The sequence below is a fragment of the Periophthalmus magnuspinnatus genome, chromosome 9 (assembly GCF_009829125.3).
Source record: "Periophthalmus magnuspinnatus isolate fPerMag1 chromosome 9, fPerMag1.2.pri, whole genome shotgun sequence".
Classification (NCBI taxonomy): Eukaryota; Metazoa; Chordata; class Actinopteri; order Gobiiformes; family Gobiidae; genus Periophthalmus; species Periophthalmus magnuspinnatus.
In genome coordinates this window covers 1,990,998-2,016,098 of record NC_047134.1, presented here as the reverse complement: position 1 = coordinate 2,016,098, position 25,101 = coordinate 1,990,998, and the positions used below count along the sequence as shown (strand labels likewise).

The 25,101-nt window shown below is 41.7% G+C and overlaps 2 protein-coding genes across 2 annotated transcripts in view; one reads left to right on the top strand and one right to left on the bottom strand.

Annotated features, from left to right (window-relative positions):
* Nucleotides 1–9,369, top strand: part of stpg2 (sperm-tail PG-rich repeat containing 2) — a 106,419-nt gene extending 97,050 nt beyond the window's left edge. The window contains exon 14 of the mRNA XM_055224001.1: nucleotides 9,139–9,369. Coding sequence (XP_055079976.1) covers nucleotides 9,139–9,369 — 231 coding nt within the window. The remainder of the gene's footprint in view (nucleotides 1–9,138) is intronic.
* The window catches only part of LOC117375930 (guanine nucleotide-binding protein G(q) subunit alpha), a 249,744-nt gene that overhangs the window by 190,846 nt on the left and 33,797 nt on the right, over nucleotides 1–25,101 (bottom strand). The gene's annotated exons all lie outside the window — the stretch shown is intronic.

Sequence of the window (25,101 nt, the reverse complement as noted above, 5' to 3'; positions counted from 1 at the left end):
CTTTGAAATTTCCCAGGATTGTTATGTCAGAGGTAACCCCTTGCACGTTTTTTAAGTCTGTAAAGTTTTATACATGTTATTATTTTAAGTTCTAAAACATGAGGTGCCAAAGCAAAGGTACCCAGTGCCAATAACAATAGAAACAGTAACATTTGTTCTTAATCTGTGTTGCCAGTTCCTAGGCCTACGTATTGAGAACAAGTTTGTCTTTGTTTGATTTTTTTTTTACCCAGGCTATTACCCAGTTGAAACCTGAGTCACTGAGCTCCGGTGGAGGTTCTGTTGGTCCTAATTATGGTTTATTTCCAACTGGTTTTACTTGTAGGATGTGGCAACTTTCTGATCGCATAATCATCTCGAGAATCAAAGCATACTTGAAACACCGCAAACAAACTGGCAACCAATCATGTACAGTGTTTATGTAATTAAGAATACATCAACGTTACAATGTAAAATCCATATTTGATTTGTGTCGGTCTTGTATCTGGCAACACAGATAGGTCAAGTTTATGGGATTTTAAATTAAAACTCTACGTACCTTTAGAAATATCCAAATCAATATTGTGTGGAAATAGGACTGTGCGAGTAATTAATCAATCAATCAATAATTACAATTACTGCTCCAATCAAGAACAGAATTGGGCCCTTGGGAATAATTGTACAGTCCGGCTCTTTACAGTTTACTCGCCTTCCGGGTTCACTTTTTATGGTTTCAGTATTTGTAATTATAACGTTTTTCTAAGCAGCCTCACGCAAAGGTGGACAAAACGAATAAAAAAACAAACAAAATCTGCTGAATCTCCCCGTTTTCAAGTACACGTGATTGACAGGTGGGTTAGCCAATCAGGGACAGGCATGGTCCGTCCTTATCGGAAATAATAAATAAAAAAAATATATCACAGAGGCTGAAAAACATGGCGGATTTTTGCAGAATCAATGAGCAAACCCCAAACTGTTAATCTGAGGTGAGAAAAATGTTGTTTGTAAATCACAGGTGAACAATGAGCTGCAAAAAGAGCTGATTCAAATTTAAACTGAACCTGCTTTTCTCTATGGAGATCGTTATTGTTTTGTCTGGAATGTTCCACGGTATCGTATTGAACTTATCCATCTCCATTAGGCCAACTTATAGATCAGAGCTGTGGAGAGGCGACCTCGCTCACAATCAAAATGCATGTTTTATTTTTTGAGTAAAAAAAAAACACTTGAAACTGAATAAATGCAATACAGACATTTTAATACCATACTGTGGAATATTCCAGGCAAGTACAAGGAATGATAAATAGAAAATAAATAAATTCCTGATTTTCTGGACTAAAAGTCGCATTTTTTTTCATAGTTTGGCCGGGGGCGTGACTTATTCTCAGATGTGATTTATATGTGAAATATATGTCTTTTCTTCAGTATTTGCATTTTTTGGCTGGTGCGACTTATACTCCGGTGCGACTTATACTCAGGTGCGACTTATACTCCGGTGCGACTTATACTCCGGTGCGACTTATACTCCGGTGCGACTTATACTCAGGTGCGACTTATACTCAGGTGCGACTTATACTCCGGTGCGACTTATACTCAGGTGCGACTTATACTCAGGTGCGACTTATACTCAGGTGCGACTTATACTCCGGTGCGACTTATACTCCGGTGCGACTTATACTCAGGTACAACTTATACTCAGGTGCGACTTATACTCCAGAAAATACGGTAAGTGTAATTTCCATGGAAAACAAGCAGGCGGCTGAAAAGTTACATATTACCTCTTTAACAGGAAATCTACAATGTGATATTTCTGTACTTTTGGGGTTCATTTTACAGTCCGGCTCTTTCCAATTCGTCCACCTCATCCAGAGCCTACACAAGTTCACTTTTGACAATCATGGGTTCAGTTTTTCCCCAAGGATTTCTAACTATAGCATTTTTTCTAAGCAACCTCGCACAAAGCTAGACAAAACTACAAAAAAAGAAAAAAAAAGTTGCGTATTTCCCTAATAATATTCCTGTGTGTGGCAGTTGGCTCGGGTTAATTGCAGAGGGACAAATTGAGTCAGTGCATGTCCCAGGGGCAGAGCCTTATCCCCGTCTGCAGCTCCACACCAGCTCAGCGCGTGCATTAGCATAAAACGGGAGAGTCTCCGGGTCTAGCCTCAGGGACAGTCAGGCCAGTACAGGACACTTGTGCAACTTTTCTTCAGTGGTTCAGTACAAATATGAACTTACCGGACTAACACGGTAATACTGCATGCTAACATTTCAGATGGTCGACAAGGGACTGTATAACTCTACGGGAGATTCACTGTTTTTGAAATAAATGTCCAAACTTATGATCCACAAATGACAACAATCACGTCTTTAGGGTTGAATAACGGCTCCACTTTCTGAAGCTGTTGTGCTTACAGAGTTGTTTTTTGTTTCATATCTATAGGCCCAGTATTTACAGAGATTATTTTTCCCATTGTCTCCAGGGACCTTGGACTTTCATTACCAATAAAATAAAATGTGTAGACAGAGAAACCATTATGAAGCTGTTTGTTCCATTTTTATTGTACTAAAGTCTTGAATGAATCACGTGAATTGAATACTGATCGGACCCGCGCGTACTGTTGTGTCCTTGGGCAAGACACTTCACCCACATTGCCTCGTGCGTACGCGGTGTGTGAGTGCTGGTGGTCAAAGGGGCCCATGGTGCAGATTGGCAGCCTCGCTTTTGTCTGCACCAGAGCAGCTGTGGGTAAAAGTATCTTTCCATTTCCCAGTCTGGAGTAACCGTAGACTGCAAATATGAATGGAAACCTGCAAACAAACAGGAAGTGAGCATGGATGCACCTCCAGCTCCATCAGCTCCAGTTAACTTTGTGTTGAATAATTGTCTCCATAACTGCAGCTGTCAAGCTCGTTATTTCAGTCCTATAATGTTCATATTAAACTTGACAGCTTGACATGATCCTGGGGTTTTTATTTCACGATTGTGTCTGTAAATCAAGATATGAACATTAATAAAAGACAAATCAGGCGCCTTCTTTCTCTGAGGTACCTTAAGCAGTTAGTGCAGGGGTGCCCAATACGTCGATCACGATCTACTGGTTGATCGCAAAGGTAGTTCGAGTAGATCGTAAGACACTCCCCTAAAAAACAGACGCCAGGCGTTTCTACACGTATGCATAGAATGGAAGGAGGACTTGTTTTTCTCACAATGTAATACAGTGGTCCCTCATTTATCTCAGGCTTTATGTTCTAAAAATGACCCGAAATAGTTGAAATCTGCAAAATATCATCTTTATTTTGTACAATTCTTCTCTATGTTTTTGTCTGTAAAACCCCTCACCACACACTTTATACACTTTTCTCACACAGGCGTTAACATTTTCTCACATTTCTCTCTCGTTTAAACTCTCTCAAAGTTCAAACCTTCGTTGGTTCAAACCTGATACAGACACGATGGTCTACAGTCCAACAGCCAATCAGGACGCACGACACAATGGTCTACAGTCCAACGGCCAATCAGGACGCACGACACAATGGTCTACAGTCCAACGGCCAATCAGGACGCAGGACACAATGGTCTACAGTCCAACAGCCAATCAGGACGCACGACACAATGGGCTACAGTCCCTTGAGGCTGGATATCAGCAGCTATTCTCCAGACTATGGATTTCTGTGCTAAATCTGTGGTGTAGGCAGAAAGGGGTGTTATCTTGCTCCTGATTGGCTCTTTGGTTGCTATGATACTCATGGTCGGAATTTCAAATATGGAACTTGGCTCCAAATTAGCCGCTATAACTGTTAGCCTTGATGATCTTCATTTGTAGCTGAACGCTGTGGTGACGTCGCACTCACTCAGTCGCTTCTTTATACAGAGGAACTGAATAATACAATGGAAAGTATTTGAAGAGTTATAATATAAATCCATCCATTTTCTTCCACTTATCCATGGCCGGGTCGTGGGGGCAGCAGTCTAAGCAGTCAGAGACTCCCAAACTTCCTACACCCCAGACATGTCCTCCAGCTCCTCCGGTGGGACCCCAAGGTATTTCCAGGTCAGAGAGACATAGTCTCTCCAGCGTGTCCTGGGTCTTCCCCAGGACCTCCTCCTGGTGGGACATGCCCAGAACACCTCCCCAGGGAGACGTCCAGGAGGCATCCTGAACAGATGGCCGAGCCACCTCAGTTGCTCTTTTCTACATGGAGGAGCAGCGGCTCTAGTCCGAGCTCTTCCCATGTGACCGAGCTCCTCACCCTGTCTCTAAGGGAGCGCCCAGCCACCCTGCGGAGGAAACACATTTCGGGGTCTTGTAATATAAATCCAAGTTATAAAGTCAGTGTATGTACAAAAGTCACAAACAACGCACAATATACAGCTGGGTGGTTCACATCGACCCACTTACCTGAAAGTTTGTGGTTCAATCCAAGCCTCTTACGATGCACACCAGCTTTGTGTCTTTAGGCAAGACACTGTATTTGCTGTGGCTGGTCCAAGGCTTTGAAACTCTTTGTCCCTGGAGTTACAGACACTGCTGCGCCTCTGTTCAAAGCTGAGCTAAAGATTTATGTGTTCACAGTTGCCTTCAGCACATAATGGCTCTGTTACTGCATTTTTATTGCTTCGTACAGGACTTGTATAGGACTTTGACGTTTTTTCACCTCGCACTTATGGAGAGCGCTTTGGTTCAGTTGTAGCTGTTGTAAAGTGCTATACAAATAAAGTTAGTTTGATTGATTGACTTCACCTGCCTCCGCTGCAGGTGAGTGTGAGTCCCTGCTCCTCGATATGAACGGCCTGCACAGTCAGAAAACAACAACATGCACATTTCACACTTTAACTCATTAAAGCAGCTGATGAATTAATTAAAGAGGAGTTATTACACTTATTTATGTATATTTATGGAGAATTGTCGTGTGGGAGCGCGGGTGACGTTGGCTTGTGGGCAGAGAATTACACATAATCTTTCAGGAGGGTTCAAATAGGATCCTGGAGAGATCGCTAGATTAGTCAAACATACATGGATGACATATAAAACCTCCTCAGGCAGCGTTAAAACATGCTAGAAAGCTACAAAAAAGTCACTTTTCCATAATACGCCCTCTTTAAACAGTTGCATAAGAGTGAATATGACAATAGCATTGCTGTCCTGTCAGTAAAGCTCTAGAAGTACACTTTTCTGTTGTTGTTTCTGCCGTGTGTGTCGTGGGAAAGCTAACATGTCTTTATGCTAATGCACTGCTACGCTAACGTCTCACCTAAAGCCTGTTATGTCCCTGCGCTCTGCCCTCTCCGACCCTCGGGAACAGCCGTAATCTGCCTCTTCTTTGGAATTCCGATGTCGTTTCCACTTCCAAGGGCTCCTCCTCATCCCGCCGACCTCACGGGCAACCCCACCGTGACCTGGAATTGAACCCCCAACCCCGCTCCCATTAGGATCAATAGGGAGATGTGAGCTCCCTGCCGACGAGCCTAAATCCTGCGCGCGTCTGCGGCATTCTGATGAGCAGACAGGAGGGGGCGATCTGCTCCTCACATCTGTCTGAGGTGAAGTTAAGGGCAAAAGGAGCTGTTTATTCTCCCACCGGCTCCAGGTTTAATCTACACAGGCAGGGTTTTCTGCAATATAGTAGATTCTGAGATAGATGGAGAGACAAATAGGCAAATAGACAGACAGACAGACAGATAGATAGATAGATAGATAGATAGATAGATAGATAGAAAGATAGAGTCCACACCTGCACAGGAGTTTATGCAAATGAGGCTTATTTAACCACTTTTTTCTTCTGTTGTTCCATATAAAACTTTATGCTAACTATTAGTTGACTAATATAAATTTTGGTTGACTATTGACCGATTAATCGACTATAGGACGGACCTACAGACCTAATAAATGAACCTTATATAAAGAGGGATGGACATGGGTATGTTGGGTCTAATATCGGCTTCACTGATATCGGCAGCATATCGTATCGGCCCAATATTTGGCACTGTTTTTTTTTTTCTGCACTGCGCCGATCTGTTTGTCTGGGATCTAGAATACACACCTCTCCAACACTTTACAAATATGTGAGTCAGAAAGTGTCAAGTATGTGAGTCAAAAAAAAAGCTAATTGGCTTCACCGATTACAACAACTAAATTATTATTTTGTTATACTACAACAGCAACAACCACAATAACAACCACCACAACAACAATAATAACAATAACAACCATAACAATAACAACAACAACCACCACAACAACCACAGCAACAACAACAATAATAACAACCACAACAATAACAACCATAACAACCACAACAACCACAGCAACAACAACAACAATAACAACCACAACAATAACAACCACAGCAACAACCACAACAACAATAACAATCACAACAATAACAACCACAGCAACAACAACCACAACAACAATAACAACTACAACCACAACAACCACAGCAATAACCACAACGACAACCGCAACAATAACAACAACCACCACAACAACAGCAATAACAACCACAACAACAACCACAGCAATAACAACAACAACCACCACAACAACAACGATAACAACCACAGCAACAACCACCACAACAACAACCACAGCAATAACCACAACAACAATAACAATCACAACAATAACAACCACAGCAACAACAACCACAACAACAATAACAACTACAACCACAACAACCACAGCAATAACCACAACGACAACCACAACAATAACAACCACAGCAACAACAACATTTCCCTCCATTTACATTCTCTGTATGTCTGTATCTATATCTCTGTATCTTTTCTCACTTAATAATTTACTAGTACTGGCATTTTCCTCTGCTGACTCCACCTCCTCCAAAATCACAGAAATATCACACACGACACACAAGACACACGACACACACGACACACACACTCACACAACACAGACTTGTCACGTACAATTGTAAAGAGCTGTTACGTCTATAAACCATGTCCCGTCTTGTCTTATGTCTTATGTCCACTTGTCACTGCTGTACATCACTGGTCACTACGTTTGTCTGTCTTTCATTGAATAAATAAAACGTTGTGTCAAAACAAATATGGCTGCTTAGGATAAAAAAGGAACGGAAGGAAATATCACAGGGCCTGAAAAACGTGGCGGATTTCTGCAGATCTAATGAGCGAAGCACTAAACTCTGAGGTGAGAGAAATTAGATTTTGCTCAAAATGACGAGTGACCAATGAGCTCCTTTGTATTAAACGCGTCTGATTGGACAGCTGTGTTTCATGAGAACAGAGTAAATATGAAAAATTAAGTTTAGACCGTGTTTAAAGCTGCATGTTTACACAATCATCCCACAAATGGTTTTATATCCCAGATTATTTGCGTTCACTCGACACAAACAGACTCAACGCACTTTACAAAGAGATACACATGTGAGGGTTTGTGGACCTGAAACCCACATTGCTAAACATTGCATCACCACAAAGAGAAACAAAAGATCCAAAGATATATATCCGCTTTCCCTCCAAAAACACGGTGCAAATCCAGGCCTTTACCTTTGCATTGGGAGCATTGGTTTAAAGTGAGAGCAGTGACCCGTGCCCCGTCTGTTGAATCCACACACACTGTTTATCCGCCGGGTTTATTTGGTTTATTTACGCACTGCCTCACTGTTTAAAGAGCGGAGAGGACACATGCATTTGAATCACGCCATAAAGTTACTCAGACCTGGGTTATAACAACGATTAAAGTTCGTTTCATCAGTGGGGACGGTTTAAAGAGGAGGAATTATGCTAAATTACCCATGTTATAATGTTCAGAAACATGCCTGAAGACGTTTTAGGTGTCATCCATGTGTGTTTGAGAAATCTAGCAATTTCTCCTGGTTTGCTGTAAGATTCTGTGCGACGCTCCGCCCACGAGCCTCCGTCACGCACGCTCCCACACGACAATTCTCCACAAATATACAAAAAACGTGATACAAAACAACTCTACAACTTCACAAACCTGGTGTGATGTGCAGTAGTTTCATTAGTGGGATGCAGCTGTTTGTGTCGCGATAGTGCTCTGAAGGGGGAGTGACTTAGCACAGAGAGCAAAGAATTAGAGTGTCAAAAACGAAACGTATAAAACATGTCAATATGTTGTTTTCGAGGAATATAGAATTTTCAAAACAATAAAAGGTAAGAGTGATCTAAATATGTTATGTCTTACAGTTAATACTCCATAGAAGTAAAATACTCCCTCTTTAATACCACATAGAAGTAAATACCTCCTCTTTAATACTCCATAAAAGTAAATACCTCCCCTTTAATACTCCATACAAGTAAAATACCTCCTCTTTAATACCCCATAAAAATAAATACTCCCTCTTTAATACCCCATAGAAGTAAATACCCCCTCTTTAATACCCCATAGAAGTAAATACCTCCTCTTTAATACCCCATAGAAGTAAATACTCCCTCTTTAATAGCACATAGAAGTAAATACCCCCTCTTTAATACCCCATAGAAGTAAATACTCCCTCTTTAATAGCACATAGAAGTAAATACCTCCTCTTTAATACCCCACAGAAGTAAATATTTCCTCTTTAATACCCCATAGAAGTAAATACCCCCTCTTTAATACCCCATAGAAGTAAATACTCCCTCTTTAATAGCACATAGAAGTAAATACCCCCCTTTAATACCCCACAGAAGTAAATACCTCCTCTTTAATACCCCACAGAAGTAAATACTCCCTCTTTAGTACCACATAGAAGTAAATACCCCCTGTTTAAGACCCTATAGAAGTAAATACCTCCTCTTTAATACCCCACAGAAGTAAATACCTCCTCTTTAATACCATATAGATGTCAAATACACCCCCTTTAATACTCCATAGAAGTAAAATAGCCCCTTTTTAATACCTCATTGAAGTAAATACCTCCTCTTTAATACCCCATAAAAGTAAATACCACATATAAGTGAAATACCTCCTCTGTAATACCCTATAGAAGTAATTACATCCTCTTTAATAACCCATAGAGGTAAAATACCTTCTCTTTAACTCAAATAACTAAAATAATCAGATAACCCAATAATTTGACCTGAAAGAAATCAGATTACTCACATCAGATGTAATTGCATTTCCATAATCTGAATTCTCCAGAAATGAGATAATGATCATGTTTTTATCTCCACAGCTGAGCCCAGGTCTGCTCCACACCGTCCTGAAGGGCACCTTTAACGTCACCCTTAAAAACCCTCTGAACGCCCGCATGGTCCCTACGAATGACCCCGCCTCCAAACCGACCAACCACAGCACTTCCAGCCCTCTGAACGCCTGCATGGTCCCTGGATCCAGGACTGCACTCAGACAGATAAACCAGGCCCCACCCAACACTGGGGCCACGCCTCCTCCCAGCGCCCGCTAGGCTTCCATCAAGGTCAAAGGTCAGACAAAATATTCAGCTCCATTGTCTGTGTAACCCCTCAGTTGAACAAAAAGTTGTAGTGAGGACATTTGGCAGCTCGTCTAAGCCGCTTCTTCAGTTGTGGTCAGATTCCTGCTGGACACTGCCTTATATCTGTCTGAAGGAGGAGCTAACGACACTGAAACTGTAAAAAAGCTATTTTTGTTAGGAAAGACAATTCTTCCTTGAACAGGAATTGGGGCCACAAACATAACCTCTCACCGATCTATAACTCCATCCTCAGACCCAAAGCAAACAAAGGAAACAAAGAGAACAATAAAGCAAGCCAGTAGGGCCATTAAAGGTTGAACGGAGGCTATTAAGGTTGAAATTGTAATCAATAGCTGTTTACAGTTTCAGTGTCATTAGCGCCTCCTTCAGACAGATATAAGGCAGTGTCCAGCAGGAATCTGACCAGAACTGAAGAAGAGACTTGGACGAGCAGCTAAACGTCTTCACACCTACAACTTTTTGTCCAGTTGACAGATTTAACTTTGGCTTTTACTGTTCATCTTCATTGAATTGAAGTTGCCATTTGAATTTTCCAACTCAGAAAAGCTGCCAATTTATGTAGATAAAATGATGTGTGTATGATTTAAACCCGACTGTTCTGTACCACATCTCTCACACACAAAACACCAGAAAACTCACTGACCCCCTGTCACACATCGCACCAGTCCCACAACATTCATGGGTCTGCTCTGTTCTAGGGATGCACGCGTCCAGCTTTTTCAGTTCCAATACCGATATTGATACTTTGGCTTTTGATATATGTCGATTTCCACTAAATGTCCCATCAAAACACTGTTAACATCTTACAAAATGGATCAAATTGTGTTATTTATCCAGTAAGTAAATGATAAACAATTCTATAAATAAAAGTTTAAACATTATGAAGAATCGCAGACCAATATTTGCCATTAAACACTCTTATGACGCCCAATAAAAGGCCCAACCAGGATATCATCTGAACCAATACCATAGAAGCGATAATAAATAAATCCAGCAACTTTTCCCGGATTATTGCCGATATTTGATCCCAGTTTTGGTGCTTCCTTCTGTTCTGCTTGACTTCCCGGTAGTTTACCTGCAAAATTGCCAGATAAAAAATGCAGGAAAATCTGTTCTGGCTTCAACAAACAGACTAAGCAGCTGCTGAGGGCCCCGAGGCCACCAGAGGGCCCCCAAGAGTTCATAAATTTAAATGAAAATACTATAATATATCAAGTTTTATTGGACACAGGGCTTGTGTGTTGACAGTGGCCATAATATTGTCAAATGTGAATCACCAACAACTGAGCCAGGAGGCATCCGCTGTGGGGGGCCCCAGAGATAAGTTCAGCTCCGGGCCCCCTGAAAGCTGGAGCCGGCCCTGCACACATGACCCTGTTCTGACAAAATGCAGGTAAATTCCCGTGTCAGGCTGCACGTGTGAGTGACGCTTTAGTTTAGCTGTTCAGATTTCAGTCTTTTCTCAAATGTTAATGGATCTTTGTAAAAAAAATAATAATAACAACAACAACAAATTGCAACTGTAACTTCTCCCCATAAAAATCCCATTATATTTTTTTTTCCCCCGAAATCATTCAACCCAAATGCCTCAAATTTCATGCCCTGCCGTTTTTCACTGCAGATTTTTGAAAAGCTTTTGTGATTTATTCCTAATGCACCAAATTCTCCCCACAGCTAATTTCACAGTTAATTTACTAATTAGAGCTGCTTAACAACGTGTGACTTTTAAACTGAAATCCTCAAACTAATGCTAACGCGGACGCCTCATTTTTCTGTCTCTTTTGTACAAACAGGATTGCAGGAGCAGAGGAGTCTACAATGGCGTCTGGTACTTTTCATGACTGGAGGTTTTTGGTTGGTTGGCACTTTTTAGAGACCTCCTGCCCCGGTACAAAGCCCCGTTCATCAAACTCTATTAAAAAGATATTAGCGTTCAAGTGGCTGATGAGTTTCCAAAGCTTGTCCCTTTTTAAAATAGTCCCGTAATGATCCGCTCTCATGCTCCTGAAAGAGACACAAAGGTTAGAAAACTCTCTACCTCCTCATAATGGCTTCAAATTGCTCACGACATTTTGGGCTCAAAGTTGAAAGCGAACACCTTTTCATAATGAACAGTGTTCTCTAAATCTATTCAGGACTATAAGTGGCTACCGGCGCCAGAGACGTTAGATCTGTGACGGATATGGCTGCACTTTTATACCAGCTGCCATTACGGCGAACATGAAGTGACGGGTTTTCATGTTTTTCTAATTATTACTTAGTTTGGTGGGATAGTACCTGTATTAAATATTTATCAATTCTAAAACTGAATCCCTCAGCCTGTCATCAACAAATTACATTCAAAAGGCACAAGGAAAGCCTTTTTCTGACAGTTTACACCTTTATTTCACACAATAGAGCTGTCGGAATTTATTCATCAGTCTAAGCCAGAGGTGGGCAAACCAGGGCCCGGGGGCCAAACACGGTCCATTGGGTTTATAAATCCAGCCAGCCAAACGTGATCAAATTATATTAAAATAGGTAAGGGTAAACCGTCTTCAGTTTACCTTTCCCCTGTAATGCCAACGTTTACCCAAAAGATGGCGCACGTCAGCTACATCAAACTTGTTCACGTGTGTCATTCTCTTATTCTTTTATCTGCTCTTCTGCAAAAATGAGCTTATCAAAGAAAAGAAAAGTGGATAGTGAGCGCCAAATGTTTAATACGGAGTGGACAACACAATATTTTTTCAAAGGCTGTGTGCCTGATATGCCAAGAATCTGCTACGGTTTTCACAGAGGACAATACCAGCCGTCACTTTGCTACGACGCCAACCACGCTAGCAAGCGGTTAACGCAGGAACGGGCGGCTACAGCACAGAGGTTAGCAGCCAATTTACAGACTCAGCAACATTTTTTTTTTTTTCACTGGCAAACAGCAATGCAAGAGTCAAGTACCAAGTTTTATTTTGCTGGCATTCAAAAGCAACCCTTTCTCTGAAGGCGAGTTTTTAAAAGAATGCATGAGTAGGCAGGTGTCTTGTGTCTGGAGAGCCAAGACAAGTTGGAAAAAATCAGGTTGTCACACAGTCGTGATTCGCCGTGTGGAAGTGATTGACAAAGACATAGCCAAATCTCTAGTGTAACATATACAGTGGGTACGTAAAGTATTCAGACTCTCTTAAACTTTTCACTCTTTGTCATATTGCAGCCATTTGCTAAAATCATTCAGTTCAAGTTCATTTTTTTTCTCATTAATGTACACACAGCACCACATATTGACAGGGAAACACAAAATTGTTGACATTTTTGCAGATTAAAAAAAAAAAAGAAAAAAGAAAAACTGAAATATCACAGGGCCTTGAGTATTCAGACCCTTTGCTGTGGCCCTCATATATTTAACTCGGGTGCTGTCCATTTGTTCTGATCATCTTTGAAATGGTTCTACTCCTTCATTAGAGTCATACAGCTCACAGTGCAGGTCAGAGCAAGTGAGAATCATCAGGTCAAAGGAACCGCCTGAAGAGCTCAGACAGAATTGTGGCCAAGGTTACAAAAAATTCTGCTGCACTTAAGGTTCCTAAGAGCACAGTGGCCTCCATAATCCTTAAATGGAAGACGTTTGGGATGACCAGAACCCTTCCTAGAGCTGGCCGCCAGGACCTCAGACTGGGCTGAAGCTTCACTTCCAACAAGACAATGACCCTAAGCACACGGCTAAAATAACGAAGGAGTAACTTCAGGACAACTCCGTGACTGTTCTTGAATGGCCCAGTCCTGACTTAAACCGAACTGAGCATCTCTAAAGAGACCTGAAAATGGCTGTCCAAGAACGTTCACCATCCAACCTGACAGAACTGGAGAGGATCTGCAACGAGGAACGGCAAAGAATCCCCAAATCCAGGTGTGAAATCTTGCTGCATAATTCCAAAAAAGACTCATGGTTGTATTAACTCAAAAGGTGCTTCTTCTAAATACTGAGCAAACGGTCTGAATACTCAAGGCTGTGTGATATTTCAGTTTTTCTTTTTTAATAAATCTGCAAAAATGTCAACAATTTTGTGTTTCTTGGAAAAAAATGAACTTCAATGATTTTAGCAAATGTCTGCAATATAACAAAGACTGAATACTTTCCGTACCCACTGTATATATCCTGGCCCCGCCCCTCTGTCAAATTTGAGAATCCATTGCTAGCCGCCGCATTCCAAGTAGAAAGTAAGCATGGGCGCATTTCCAGCTCCATCCACTCTGACTCCAATTCACTTTCTATGGAAAAACTGTGTCCTCTCTCTGTACCTGCTGCTGCTCAGACTCGTCATTTTGGTCTTAAATGTTCGTATTAACCCTCTACATGATCCTGGGGTTTTTATTTCGATATTGTGTCTGTAAATCAAGATGTGAACAGGTCCGAGGTCGCTCCTGTTAGCGTTAGCAACAGGTTTGACTGACAGCGTTGGTAAGAAGTCCAGGAAGTAAAATTATAATTATAAACCTAAAAAAAAGAAAAAAATAGGCAAGATATTTAGTAAAATCTTGATGAACGATCTTAGCTGTGTTTTAGTGTCTTACTCAGGGATCCAATATTTTTGTTGGGGGAAGTGTCTGGGGTGGTGGAAGTCTGAAATAATAACGCAGTGATGTTGGTGTAATCCCTCATTTGTCCAGAAGAGGCCTAAGGTAGAGAAGGTCTCAGAGGTATTCATCTGGACACTTTTCTTTTTTAAATCAAGACTTTCACCCAGAAACCATTTTCAGTTTGAAGGTATTGGTCTGAGAAACTGTGATTTATAATGTGTTTAGGATAAAGTTTTACCCTAAACGGAAGAGTTTCAACCCCAAACTGCCCTGCCCAAAGTGCTTTACAGAATAAGAAAGACATTACAATCACAATAAAACAAATCAAAACATAAATAATCACAAATAATTGTCATAGATTTAACATTAGAGGAGAAAAGTGCAAAAAGTCCATGTTTAGTCCTGACTCTGGACCAGCAGGAGGCCGGTCCCTGAAGTCCTCCTCATGTGAGATGGTTCATGTGGCTCATGTGGGAGATGTTCTTTGGTGCTGGTCCATGGAGAGACTTGTTCACACTGAGCTGCTTTAAAGTCTCTGAGCCACAGGAGCCAGAGACCTGAGCCACAGGACACATGTGTGAAGTACTTCCTGGTTCTAGACCTGACCCGAGCAGCAGTGTTCTGGATGTTCTGGATGTTCTGGATGTTCTGGATGTTCTGGATGTTCTGTTCTGTCTTAAGTCTCGTTTGGAGAGTCCAGTGAACAGGACGTTACAGTCGTCTAACCTACTGGACACAAATGCAGGATAAGTCTCTCTCAGTCTGGTTTTGACAGTTTACCTTTGATTTTTGACATGTTTTTAGATGTAAAAAGCTGCAGATGTTATTGATTTGATGTGTCTGTTAAAGTTCAAGTCTGAGTCCATTATTACCTCTAGATTTCTCTCCTGAGTTGAAGGTTTTAGAGAGAGACACTGGAGGTGACGCTGACACTTTCTCTATGTTTCTGACTTGAGTCTTGTCTGAGTTTATCTGGATCAAGTTGTTTTTCCTCCACACACTGATCTGTTGATGCAGTGAATCCACTGGTCCATATTCACCTGCTGCAGTGAGACATAGATCTGACTCGTCTGCAGACTTGTGTTGGACACATTATTGCTGTGTATTAACTGGACTAACAGCAGCAATTTAGTCAATATAATATAGATTTATGTGAGACAACAGCAGAACAGTATGAAGTTTAGTAACAATTTGGAAGTGAAGTTTTTAATCTAAATGGTTGTTTTGCAGCAGTTTGAACTGCTGTGCCGGTGTCGTCTTATTCAGACACATAAATACTGTTGAGAGCTTTTGCCACGACCTCTTTTAGTCGACTAATTGATCGATGTCTTTAGTGACCGCAGGCGTAGCTGATGTGCACAGCATCTCAGACCAGGACCGTAAGAGTGAAAATGGATTCTAGATGGAAGAGGAAACAGCTTGTTTTAACCAGTATCCAGTTGAACACCTTTTGAAGTGATATTATTAGTAATAATCTGCTGGATTTATGCTCAGGCCCCTGCTCCAGGCTGAGGCGGCACAAAGGAAAATGAAGCTGAATGCATTAAAGGCAAAAGGGTCAAACTTTCCTTAAAATCTGCCCCTGGATTGTGTGGCATCATTTAATATTTATGTCACTTTTTTGGTGAAGGGTCTACTTGTTCTGGTGGAGATGTTATTGTTTTGAAATGTTGCTATTGAACCATCTGTTTCCATGGAGACAAGAAGGTGACGTCTTCAGACCAAGTCACAGTTCCTGCTCTCAGTGAAAATGCATGTTTTTGAAGGTACCGTATTTTCTGGATTATACGTCGCTCTGGAGTATAAAACACATCAGCCAAAAAATCATAATTAAAAAACAAAAACAAAAAAAAAACATATACAAGTCGCACTGGACTATAAGTTATATTTTTGGGGGAAATTTATTTTACAAAATCTGAGACCAAGAACAGACATTTTATCTTTAAATGACCATAATGTTGAAATTGAAAGTCTCATCTGAGTATAAGTCGCACCCCCGGACAAACTATGGAAAAAGTGACACTTATAGTCCAGAAAATATGGTATTTTTGAGAAATAGATACAACTGGATACATGTCAAGTAGAATAATGCCATACTATGAAACTTTTCGATCGGCGTTACACCTTTAATTAAATGGGAGTCAGAAAATCCATGTTTTAAAGGTTAAGTCTTTGGTTCTTCTGAACGCCGCAAACATACTGTAAAAGTGTCACGTACAAAAAGTGAAATAAACAAAATAATAAAACAGTTTTGAACGAGCCAAAGCCACATACAACCACCTACAGAATCCCCAGAACCTGCCCCCTCCCCCTCTCACCTCCTCCAACGCCAACCTCCTCGCTCCCCTCATCAGGACACAACTCCTACAACAACGGGGGGTTTTTTACGTGATTACTCTTAAACCTTGTGTTGAATACTGTGGGTTACAAACATCGTGGTAAACTTGTTTCTCAGTAAGAATGCGACACACTTATTTTAAGATGGAACCTGTTACTTCATTTTCAGGTTGAACAGAGGCCTTGTAATTCATCTTTTCAGTGACTGCAGTATCTTTTAGTGACGTGTTCTACCTTCCTGTAAACAGCTAACTGTGTATCCATTTGTGACCTTGTACAAACAGTATGTTACTAGGAGCAGCCTTCTGTAAATAGTACTTTTCTTTGGGTAAAAGTACTGGAAAAACACCCTTGAAATGTAACGCATGTGACTTCCTTCATCTGATCAGATAAACTTTTTTCAACTCTCTACGTGGTCTGCAATCTCTTCCTTCACAATTACACTCTGGAACTCACTCCCACAACCCATCGGGAACGTGGACTCACGACATAAAAGTCCCCAAATCGTTGCTCCAGTCCACAAGTGTGTCAAAACGAAGGCGGGTACTACATAAACGCACAAGAAACCACAAAAGATGCATATAATGTCATAAGCCAATAAGCAAGGTGGTTCTTTCTTGCTCAAGGGCACAACAAAGACTGGACATCGCTGGGACTGACCTGACAACCAAGACGAGCACAGAGCAACGGTCTAAAGTGGTTCTTTATTTTACGATCCGCTCGAAGATAATAACCCAATAAGTGTCATTAAAAACCCCAAACACTTGAGCCAAGAATTACCGCCTCGTTTGCAAAAAAAAAAAAAAAAAAAACCCACAAAGCTCCTGTTTATTTGTGCTGCAGAACAAAGAGGTTCAAAAGTGCAAAAACATAATTTACTTAGTATCTTTCTCGTACGACGCTCTCCTCGTTAATCACATCAGCTTCACGTTTCGCTTACTCCTCATAAAACAGAACAAACACTGAACGGGAGAGCGGCTGCGCGGCTTTACTAAACATAATCAGAGGATCCAGCCACGTTAAAAGCGGTTTTCAGTTAGTTTTTTAAGGTTTGAGCACTAATAAAAGTTTAGTTTGCACCTACCACCTATCCCCGCCTACTCCCACAGCCACTCCTCTGTCAGTAAAAGCACGCGGTCTGTCATTAAAAGTCAAAATCGCTTCGGAAATTCAAATTGAAAGCCAATTCTGTGTTTTTAAAAAGACAAATTAAAATAGTTGTGATAGATCCATATGAAGAAAACCAGGATTAACATTAGTGACTGTAAAAGATCCGTCCAAATGTTGATGGTTCGGATCCCGCTCTCGATATAAACATCATCGGTCGAGCGGTCGGACCCGACGACCCACAGGTTGTTGGCGCGATTCCAGCTCGCACAGATGAACGCTGTCGTTGGCCGCGTCTCGACTCGACGGTTTCGCGCTTCGTCGGCTGCTTTTGAAGGAAACTTACGTCACTCCTGGCGCGACGAGGCCTGTTCCATTTCATGTACCCGACGAACGCGGACGACAAATGTGCCCTGTGTTTCCATGGAAACCGTGAACGGAGCATCTGAGCAGACTTCGCGAACTTCTGCATCCCGTCATGACCGCGCGTAACTTCTTCAACGGGAGAAACGAGGTATATTTTCTTTTTAAGTGATGTAATACTCGCTGCAAATGGGAAGAAATCACCATTAACGTTATATTTTTCTATTGATATTCAAAGGGAAACATTAATTCTTTACTTAATTCAATCTGAACAGAAACAAACGGCCGCGACGACGACACCTTGACTCTTCTAAATAATTAAAAGCAAAACTGTAATTATTTCAGTGTCCATTTGAAACGTTTAGCGCGTTGAGTGACTTGAAGGTGGAAAAGCGGCGTTCAAACACGTGACTGTGCGAAGGTGGAGCCAGCGGCAGAGAATCGATTCTTCAGATTTAAACAGGAAGTGAATGGATCTAGTCTTATTAAGGTCTTTAGAAATGAACGACAGAAATGACATCACAAAATACCAGGTCATGTCTTTACTTCAATGGGGTATTAAGTGTAACACAAAACATATTTAACTCAACATGTTTCCCTTTATTGTTGTTCTGGGCTAAGTCACTCCCCCTTCAGAGCACTATCACAACAGCATCAGCGCACATCCTGCTTATAAAACTACTGCACATCACATCAGGTTTGTGGAGTTGTAGTGTATCGTTTTAAATACTGCTTTTTTTTAGGAGCGTGGACGACATTTAAAAGCTCTTCAGACATGTTTTCGGTGAGGAAAAAATCATTTAAACATCGCAGAAAGCTCTAAAAAGTCGACCACCGGCGATCACTCTTGCGAATTTAAACACGGCACCGCAACCGCAACTGATCGGTCATGTTTGTGAAATTTGAAATAAATATCTCACATACGCGGCCTCTGACAATGAGCCTATAAAAGCAGCCGTCTCGTAGATCACGCACATCTCGAGGAGCGCCTCTGTCTCCTGAGCACACGTCCACACGGCTGATTTATGTGCAGAGATGGTCAGAGCACAGGGCCATAAATCCAGCTGTGTGGAGGAAACGGGCAGTAAAAGTGCTTTATCTGACACTGCCCCCTCCACAGCGCCCCCTATGACTGCAGCGCGCCGCCATAACGCCCTCACAGGCCAGACCCCGACCGCGCGGACCCTTCAGCTGATCCTGCGGGGTCTTTATGACGGCGTAACGGGCTGAGGAGAAAAAACCCGTGTCCCGTACGTGTTGTGTATGTGTGAGTGCTTCAAATTTACATAAACGTTGGATCGCGGTGTGACTCTGAAGTGCTGTACGTTTGCAATTTGTTTTCTCCCCGACAAAACCCGCGATGTCGATGAAACGTTCTGCACCGACAAAGACGCCTACGAAGGTTTGAACTTTGAGAGAGTTTAAACGAGAGAGAAATGTGAGAAAATGTTAACGCCTGTGAGAGAAAAGTGTATAAAGTGTGTGGTGAGGGGTTTTACAGCAAAAAACATAGAGAAGAATGTCAAAAATAAAGCTGATACTTCGTGGATTTCGCCGATTGTGGGTTATTTTTAGAACGTAACCCCCGCGATAAACGAGGGACCGCTGTATATAAATGCAACGCTGTACCATTTACCACCTGTTTGTTTATTGCTCTTTGGAATACGAGTAATAAACGAAAGAATCGACATCATTATTCAAAATCAATCAGCTGTATTGATAACACGAGGTTACACGCCTGGACTGTCGAGTCTGTCCCGCACGGACCTTCCAGCTGCTCCTGTGTGATCTTTATGATGGACATTTCCCTGTTTTATGGCTCTCACATATGCTCCACTTATAGCCGCACATCCATCACCAGCTTTGAGTGTTCTGTCCTTTCACTGCTCGCGACTGTACGCCTCGCTCTGACACTCTCCTGTCTGTACATTACGCTGTATTGTGTCTAGTATTGCGTCTGAAGGGGCTTTTGTCGTGTTCAGCGGTGTACATTTGCTTCTTCTTGGTTCTTGGACACAGAGTTGACGTCTGGCATACGCGTCGGATCAGTATTGCGACTCTTTGTATAGTATTACTTGGTATCGGATCGAAAAAACACTGGTATCGCTCATCGTAAACAAAAAGTAGCATATTTTCTGGACTATAAGTCGCACTTTTTCTCATAGTTTGGCCGCGGGTGTGACTTATACTCAAATACTGCGATTTTTATGTGATATATATATATGTTTTTTTCTTCATTATTATGCATTTTTTGGCTGGTGCGACTTAATACGGTAATTTAAAAACTAGCTACATATTTACAGAATTGGATGTGTTAGCTTTAGCATGAATAGGCAAGTTTATTTGCACAGCACAAAGTAATTCAAAGTGTTTTACAGAATAAGAAGGACATTAAAATCACAATATAACAAATCAAAACATGAGTAATCAGCATAAAATTCAAAGAGAAGAGGCAGAATAAAAGCCTTTCAGTCATATGTACAACTAAACAGAACCGTTTGAGCCTGGATTTAAACATACTGTCAAGAGAGTACAAAGCGACTGATAATCCTACACACGCCTCCAGATTGTCCGTGTATCCTCCGTGGTACAGTTCTGCTTGGCTCAGTCTAGTTTTTTGTGATTATGGTCCTAGAACTCAGCTGTTTTTTCTCGCTTTTTGCCAGATCCCATTTCTTGGACCCACCCTGCACCTCAGCCTCCGACCCAGCTCTCTACTACCTGCTCCGTCGACCAACATTCACATTTCCTTGTAATAAACTCTGTCAAACTTTTACCCCCGAGTCTGTATCTTTGCTCCCCCAGACGACACAAAAACAGCGTTCACCCATGGCTTGGCTAGAAAGTAAACTAAAGACATTGTACCTGATTCTTACTGTCTTAACCTCCTGAGACCCGAGCTCTTGCAGGACTTTATTTGCAAAAACTATTAAGTGCTTGAACACACACATTTTGTGTAAAAAACAAAATGAGAAACAATTGTGTCTCTAGGATTGTGTCTCTTCCTGCTGACAGGTGCAGGAAGACATGTGCCTTTAAATAAAAATACAAATTAAATTAAAAAATAATAAAAAAAATACATTAAAATAAAATAAAAAAAAAATAATAAAAAAATAAAATAAAAAATAATAAATAAAAAATAAAATAAAAAAATAAAATACAAATAAATGAAAATTAAATTGAAAATAAAAAATACATTAAAATACAATAAAAATTTAATAAATTAAAAATAAAAAATACATTAAAATACAATAGAAATTAAATTAAAAATAATAAAAAATACATTAAAATACAATAAAAATTAAATTAAAAATAATTTTAAAAAATCAAATAAAAAAAATTAATAAATTAAAAATAAGATTAAAAAATAAAATACAAAAAAAAAAAAAAAAAAAAAAATTATCTTAGAAATATTCAAAATTTAACATGTTCTTGTTGCTGTTCTTCTAAAAATTTGCACTGTGGCCTAAAAAAACCCAAAAGGTGTTGTCCACAGATGAGGACACCTGGTCTCAGGAGGTTAAAAACATCATTTTAAACATCATTTTAAAAGTGATTCAAAGTTATTCCTCACTTACTTTATGCATTTTATCTATTCACCATGATGAGTCTGTAAGCACTTCACCGCTGACTTCCTGATTATCGGCCGGTAAATCACTTTAGAATTAGCTGCGGACAGTACACAGTGGACTTATTTTGTCCCCAAGAGCTGCTTATGCACTATAACCTGAACCGGGGCGTGTTTTGACACTGATTTTGCTCAAACACGTGGAAAACGAACCCGGCACAAGGCGTTTAACACGTCGCTGTTAACGTTTACATTCACACGGCTCTGATAGCGCCACGTACGGAGCGCCTCGTTTTTCTCCATCGCACGCAGCCTTCCCCGGCTCTGATTGTTCCTGTGGGCCTTTTAGCCTAATGAGCTGTTTACCCTTACCATTATTCAGACGCGAGCGCACAAATCAAACCACGGACGCGCAAACCGAGGGGTGAACAATGCCATGTGATTGCACCTGCAGTTTAGCATAAAAGCTGCCTATATTTTACCTGTAATAATTCTTCTTATTCTCATCAAAAGCGCGGCGCTGTGTTTTGTGTTGTGTCGTTAGTGCATGTTTCAGCATTCTCGCGTATCCTGTCCCCTTCAGCCATCGCAAAGCCTCATGGGAATTACATAAATACTAACCAATATGGCTGGATTTCCGACGACGCACGACATTCTATAAGTCATATTCTATACAGACGGAAGCAGCGATTATCATGTTATTCAGGATTTGTGAGTAACATAAATGACCAGGTCTGTTTATTTTTGGATATTTCATGGCAAAGTTCAATGTGATCAATAGGAAAAACTGTCTCTTGCGCCCCCATCTGGAAAAACATGACATCTGCACATTCTATAATCTGAAAACCAACACGAGCGATGTTTCATGACGAAGATGCAATAGTGAAAATCGTCCATCTGCGTTAGTCCTGACCGAGCCCGAATCAAGGTCTGGGTCTGAGGTCTGGATCCTGACGGGTTGCCCCTTTGCCTCTGAAAAACGGGTCAAATGCAGAGGACTGATTTCCTCACATAAAGTCTATCTTAAGGTTACGTACCATTTCTGGAAAAAGACACCTCGTAGCTCATTACAATTAATTAATTAAATTTGTCACAGTATTTCCAAAAGCATCATTTTTATTTACAGCATAGGAAAATGTTTATATTTTTATTTCTCAAACAAATGTCTTGATCTTGATCTTTGGTTTCATTCTTTAATACTGAACTTTTTTTCTTTTTTTTTTTAAATCTGCGAAGGTTTGAACTTTGAGAGAGTTTAAACGAGAGAGAAATGTGAGAAAATGTTAACGCCTGTGTGAGAAAAGTGTATAAAGTGTGTGGTGAGGGGTTTTACAGACAAAAACATAGAGAATAATTGTACAAAATAAAGCTGATACTTCACGGATTTTGCTGATTGTGGGTTATTTTTAGAACGTGACCCCCCGCGATAAACGAGGGACCAGTGTAAACATAATTTCAGTCGTGGTTATGACTTTCTTTAAGGTTAAGATGCACTTGATTGTCCTTGTAGGTAAATTTATCCTCTGCGCTTGACCCATCCTTCAATACCGCTGGGTCACCTCGTTAGGATCCAGGGCAGCACTCGACCCATCTCCAGGGAGAACACGCAAACTCCACAGAGAAAGCCGACTGTATTTATTACTCACGTGAACAAAACAAGGTCCCGTATTTTAGATGAGCAAACCGATGATGACATGACATGACCACACCTCCGTAACTCCTCCTCCTCTTGCTCCTTTAACAGCGCGACCGCAGACAGTGTTATTTACGCCCGCGCGGACACTTACCTTTCCCCGCGAGCTGCTTTACATGGCCGCTCTAATTAAATGAAATAAATCAGGTAGTGTTCACTCCGAGCCGGTCCGGATCAGGGCCAGAACACGCAGTCCCTCCGCCCGGCGCTGAATAAATCTCCATTAGGGTGCATTACATGGGCCATCACTCATGTGGCTTATGGGGCTCAAATATGCAAACAGCGCGGGCTCGTAAAGGTGATGGATGTGCCCGCGGAACCTTTCGGCTGTTCATCTCTCATCTCTCGTGTACGGCCCCCGAGCAGCTGTAAGTCACACGCCGCACGCAGATAAAGACAAACATTCCGATCGGATGTTTGATTGTTCTTTTCAGGTTTCACCATTACATGATAATAATAATTCATTTTATTTATAACACACATTTGCGCGTCAAACTACGTGTTAAAACAACGCGACGCTAGCTACGTTTCGCCTGGCTCTGTTCACGCGGACGCCAAACCCGCACCAAAAAATGCGATCGGTATCTGATTTCTGGAGTAATCAGATTAGTGAAATGTCACGTAAACAGTTCCGTCTGGCGAGAGTAATCTGATTTCTGCGCGACTGTTCGCACCTGAGCAGGTTTTGATGAGAAAAATTATGAAAAAGGGCGAAACTGGTGCGGTAAAGATGCTATGCTACGCTGCGCTAACAGAGCCGTGTGTTTGTTTTGAGCAAAGTTTGACCGGAGAGTCTTCGGATGTTTTATGGAATCGGCATAGAAGAAGTGCAGAGTTTTAACTATGACGCAACAATCCGTGCAATATTGGAACGGAGCATTTTTGTGGCTCAGAGAAGACGACTTTAGATTAACGGATGAATGAAACGATGAGTGGACTTTGTGACAGGCAGAAAGCTCAAGAAGTCGAGTTGCATAATACTCCCTCTTTAAAGGTGCACCAACTGGAGGTGGAGGGTCTGCTTGTCTCCATGGAGAAGTAATGTTCCACTGTATGGCATTAAATTTATTTGACAGGCAGGCGTCGCCATCAGGCCAAGTGACAGGTCAGATCTGTGGAGAGGAGTTCCCGTAGGAATCCATGTTTTTCAGTGCAGTGATAGAATCTGATTTGGTGGAGTGTTTGTCCACTGAGCTGAAGGTTGCGAGTTTGAATCCCGCTCTCAACATAAACAACACTGGTGGAGCGGTCGGAGCCACTGACCCACAGGTTGGCGGTGTGATTCCAGAGGAGGTGATGGAGGAGCAGAAGAACTGGATCCAGAGGAGGTGATGGAGGAGCAGAATAACTGGGTCCAGAGGAGGTGATGGAGGAGCAGAGGAGGTGATGGAGGAGCAGAAGAACTGGGTCCAGAGGAGGTGATGGAGCAGCAGAGGAGGTGATGGAGGAGCAGAAGAACTGGATCCAAAGGAGGTGATGGAGGAGCAGAAGAACTGGGTCCAGAGGAGGTGATGGAGCAGCAGAGGAGGTGATGGAGGAGCAGAGGATGTGATGGAGGAGCAGAAGAACTGGATCCAAAGGAGGTGATGGAGGAGCAGAAGAACTGGGTCCAGAGGATGTGATGGAGGAGCAGAGGAGGTGATGGATTAGCAGAAGAACTGGATCCAGAGGAGGTGATGGAGGAGCAGAAGAACTGGGTCCAAAGGAGGTGATGGAGGAACAGAAGAACTGGATCCAAAGGAGGTGATGGAGGAGCAGAAGAACTGGATCCAAAGGAGGTGATGGAGGAGCAGAAGAACTGGGTCCAGAGGAGGTGATGGAGTAGCAGAGGAGGTGATGGAGGAGCAGAGGATGTGATGGAGGAGCAGAAGAACTGGATCCAAAGGAGGTGATGGAGGAGCAGAAGAACTGGGTCCAGAGGATGTGATGGAGGAGCAGAGGAGGTGATGGATTAGCAGAAGAACTGGATCCAGAGGAGGTGATGGAGGAGCAGAAGAACTGGGTCCAAAGGAGGTGATGGAGGAGCAGAAGAACTGGATCCAAAGGAGGTGATGGAGGA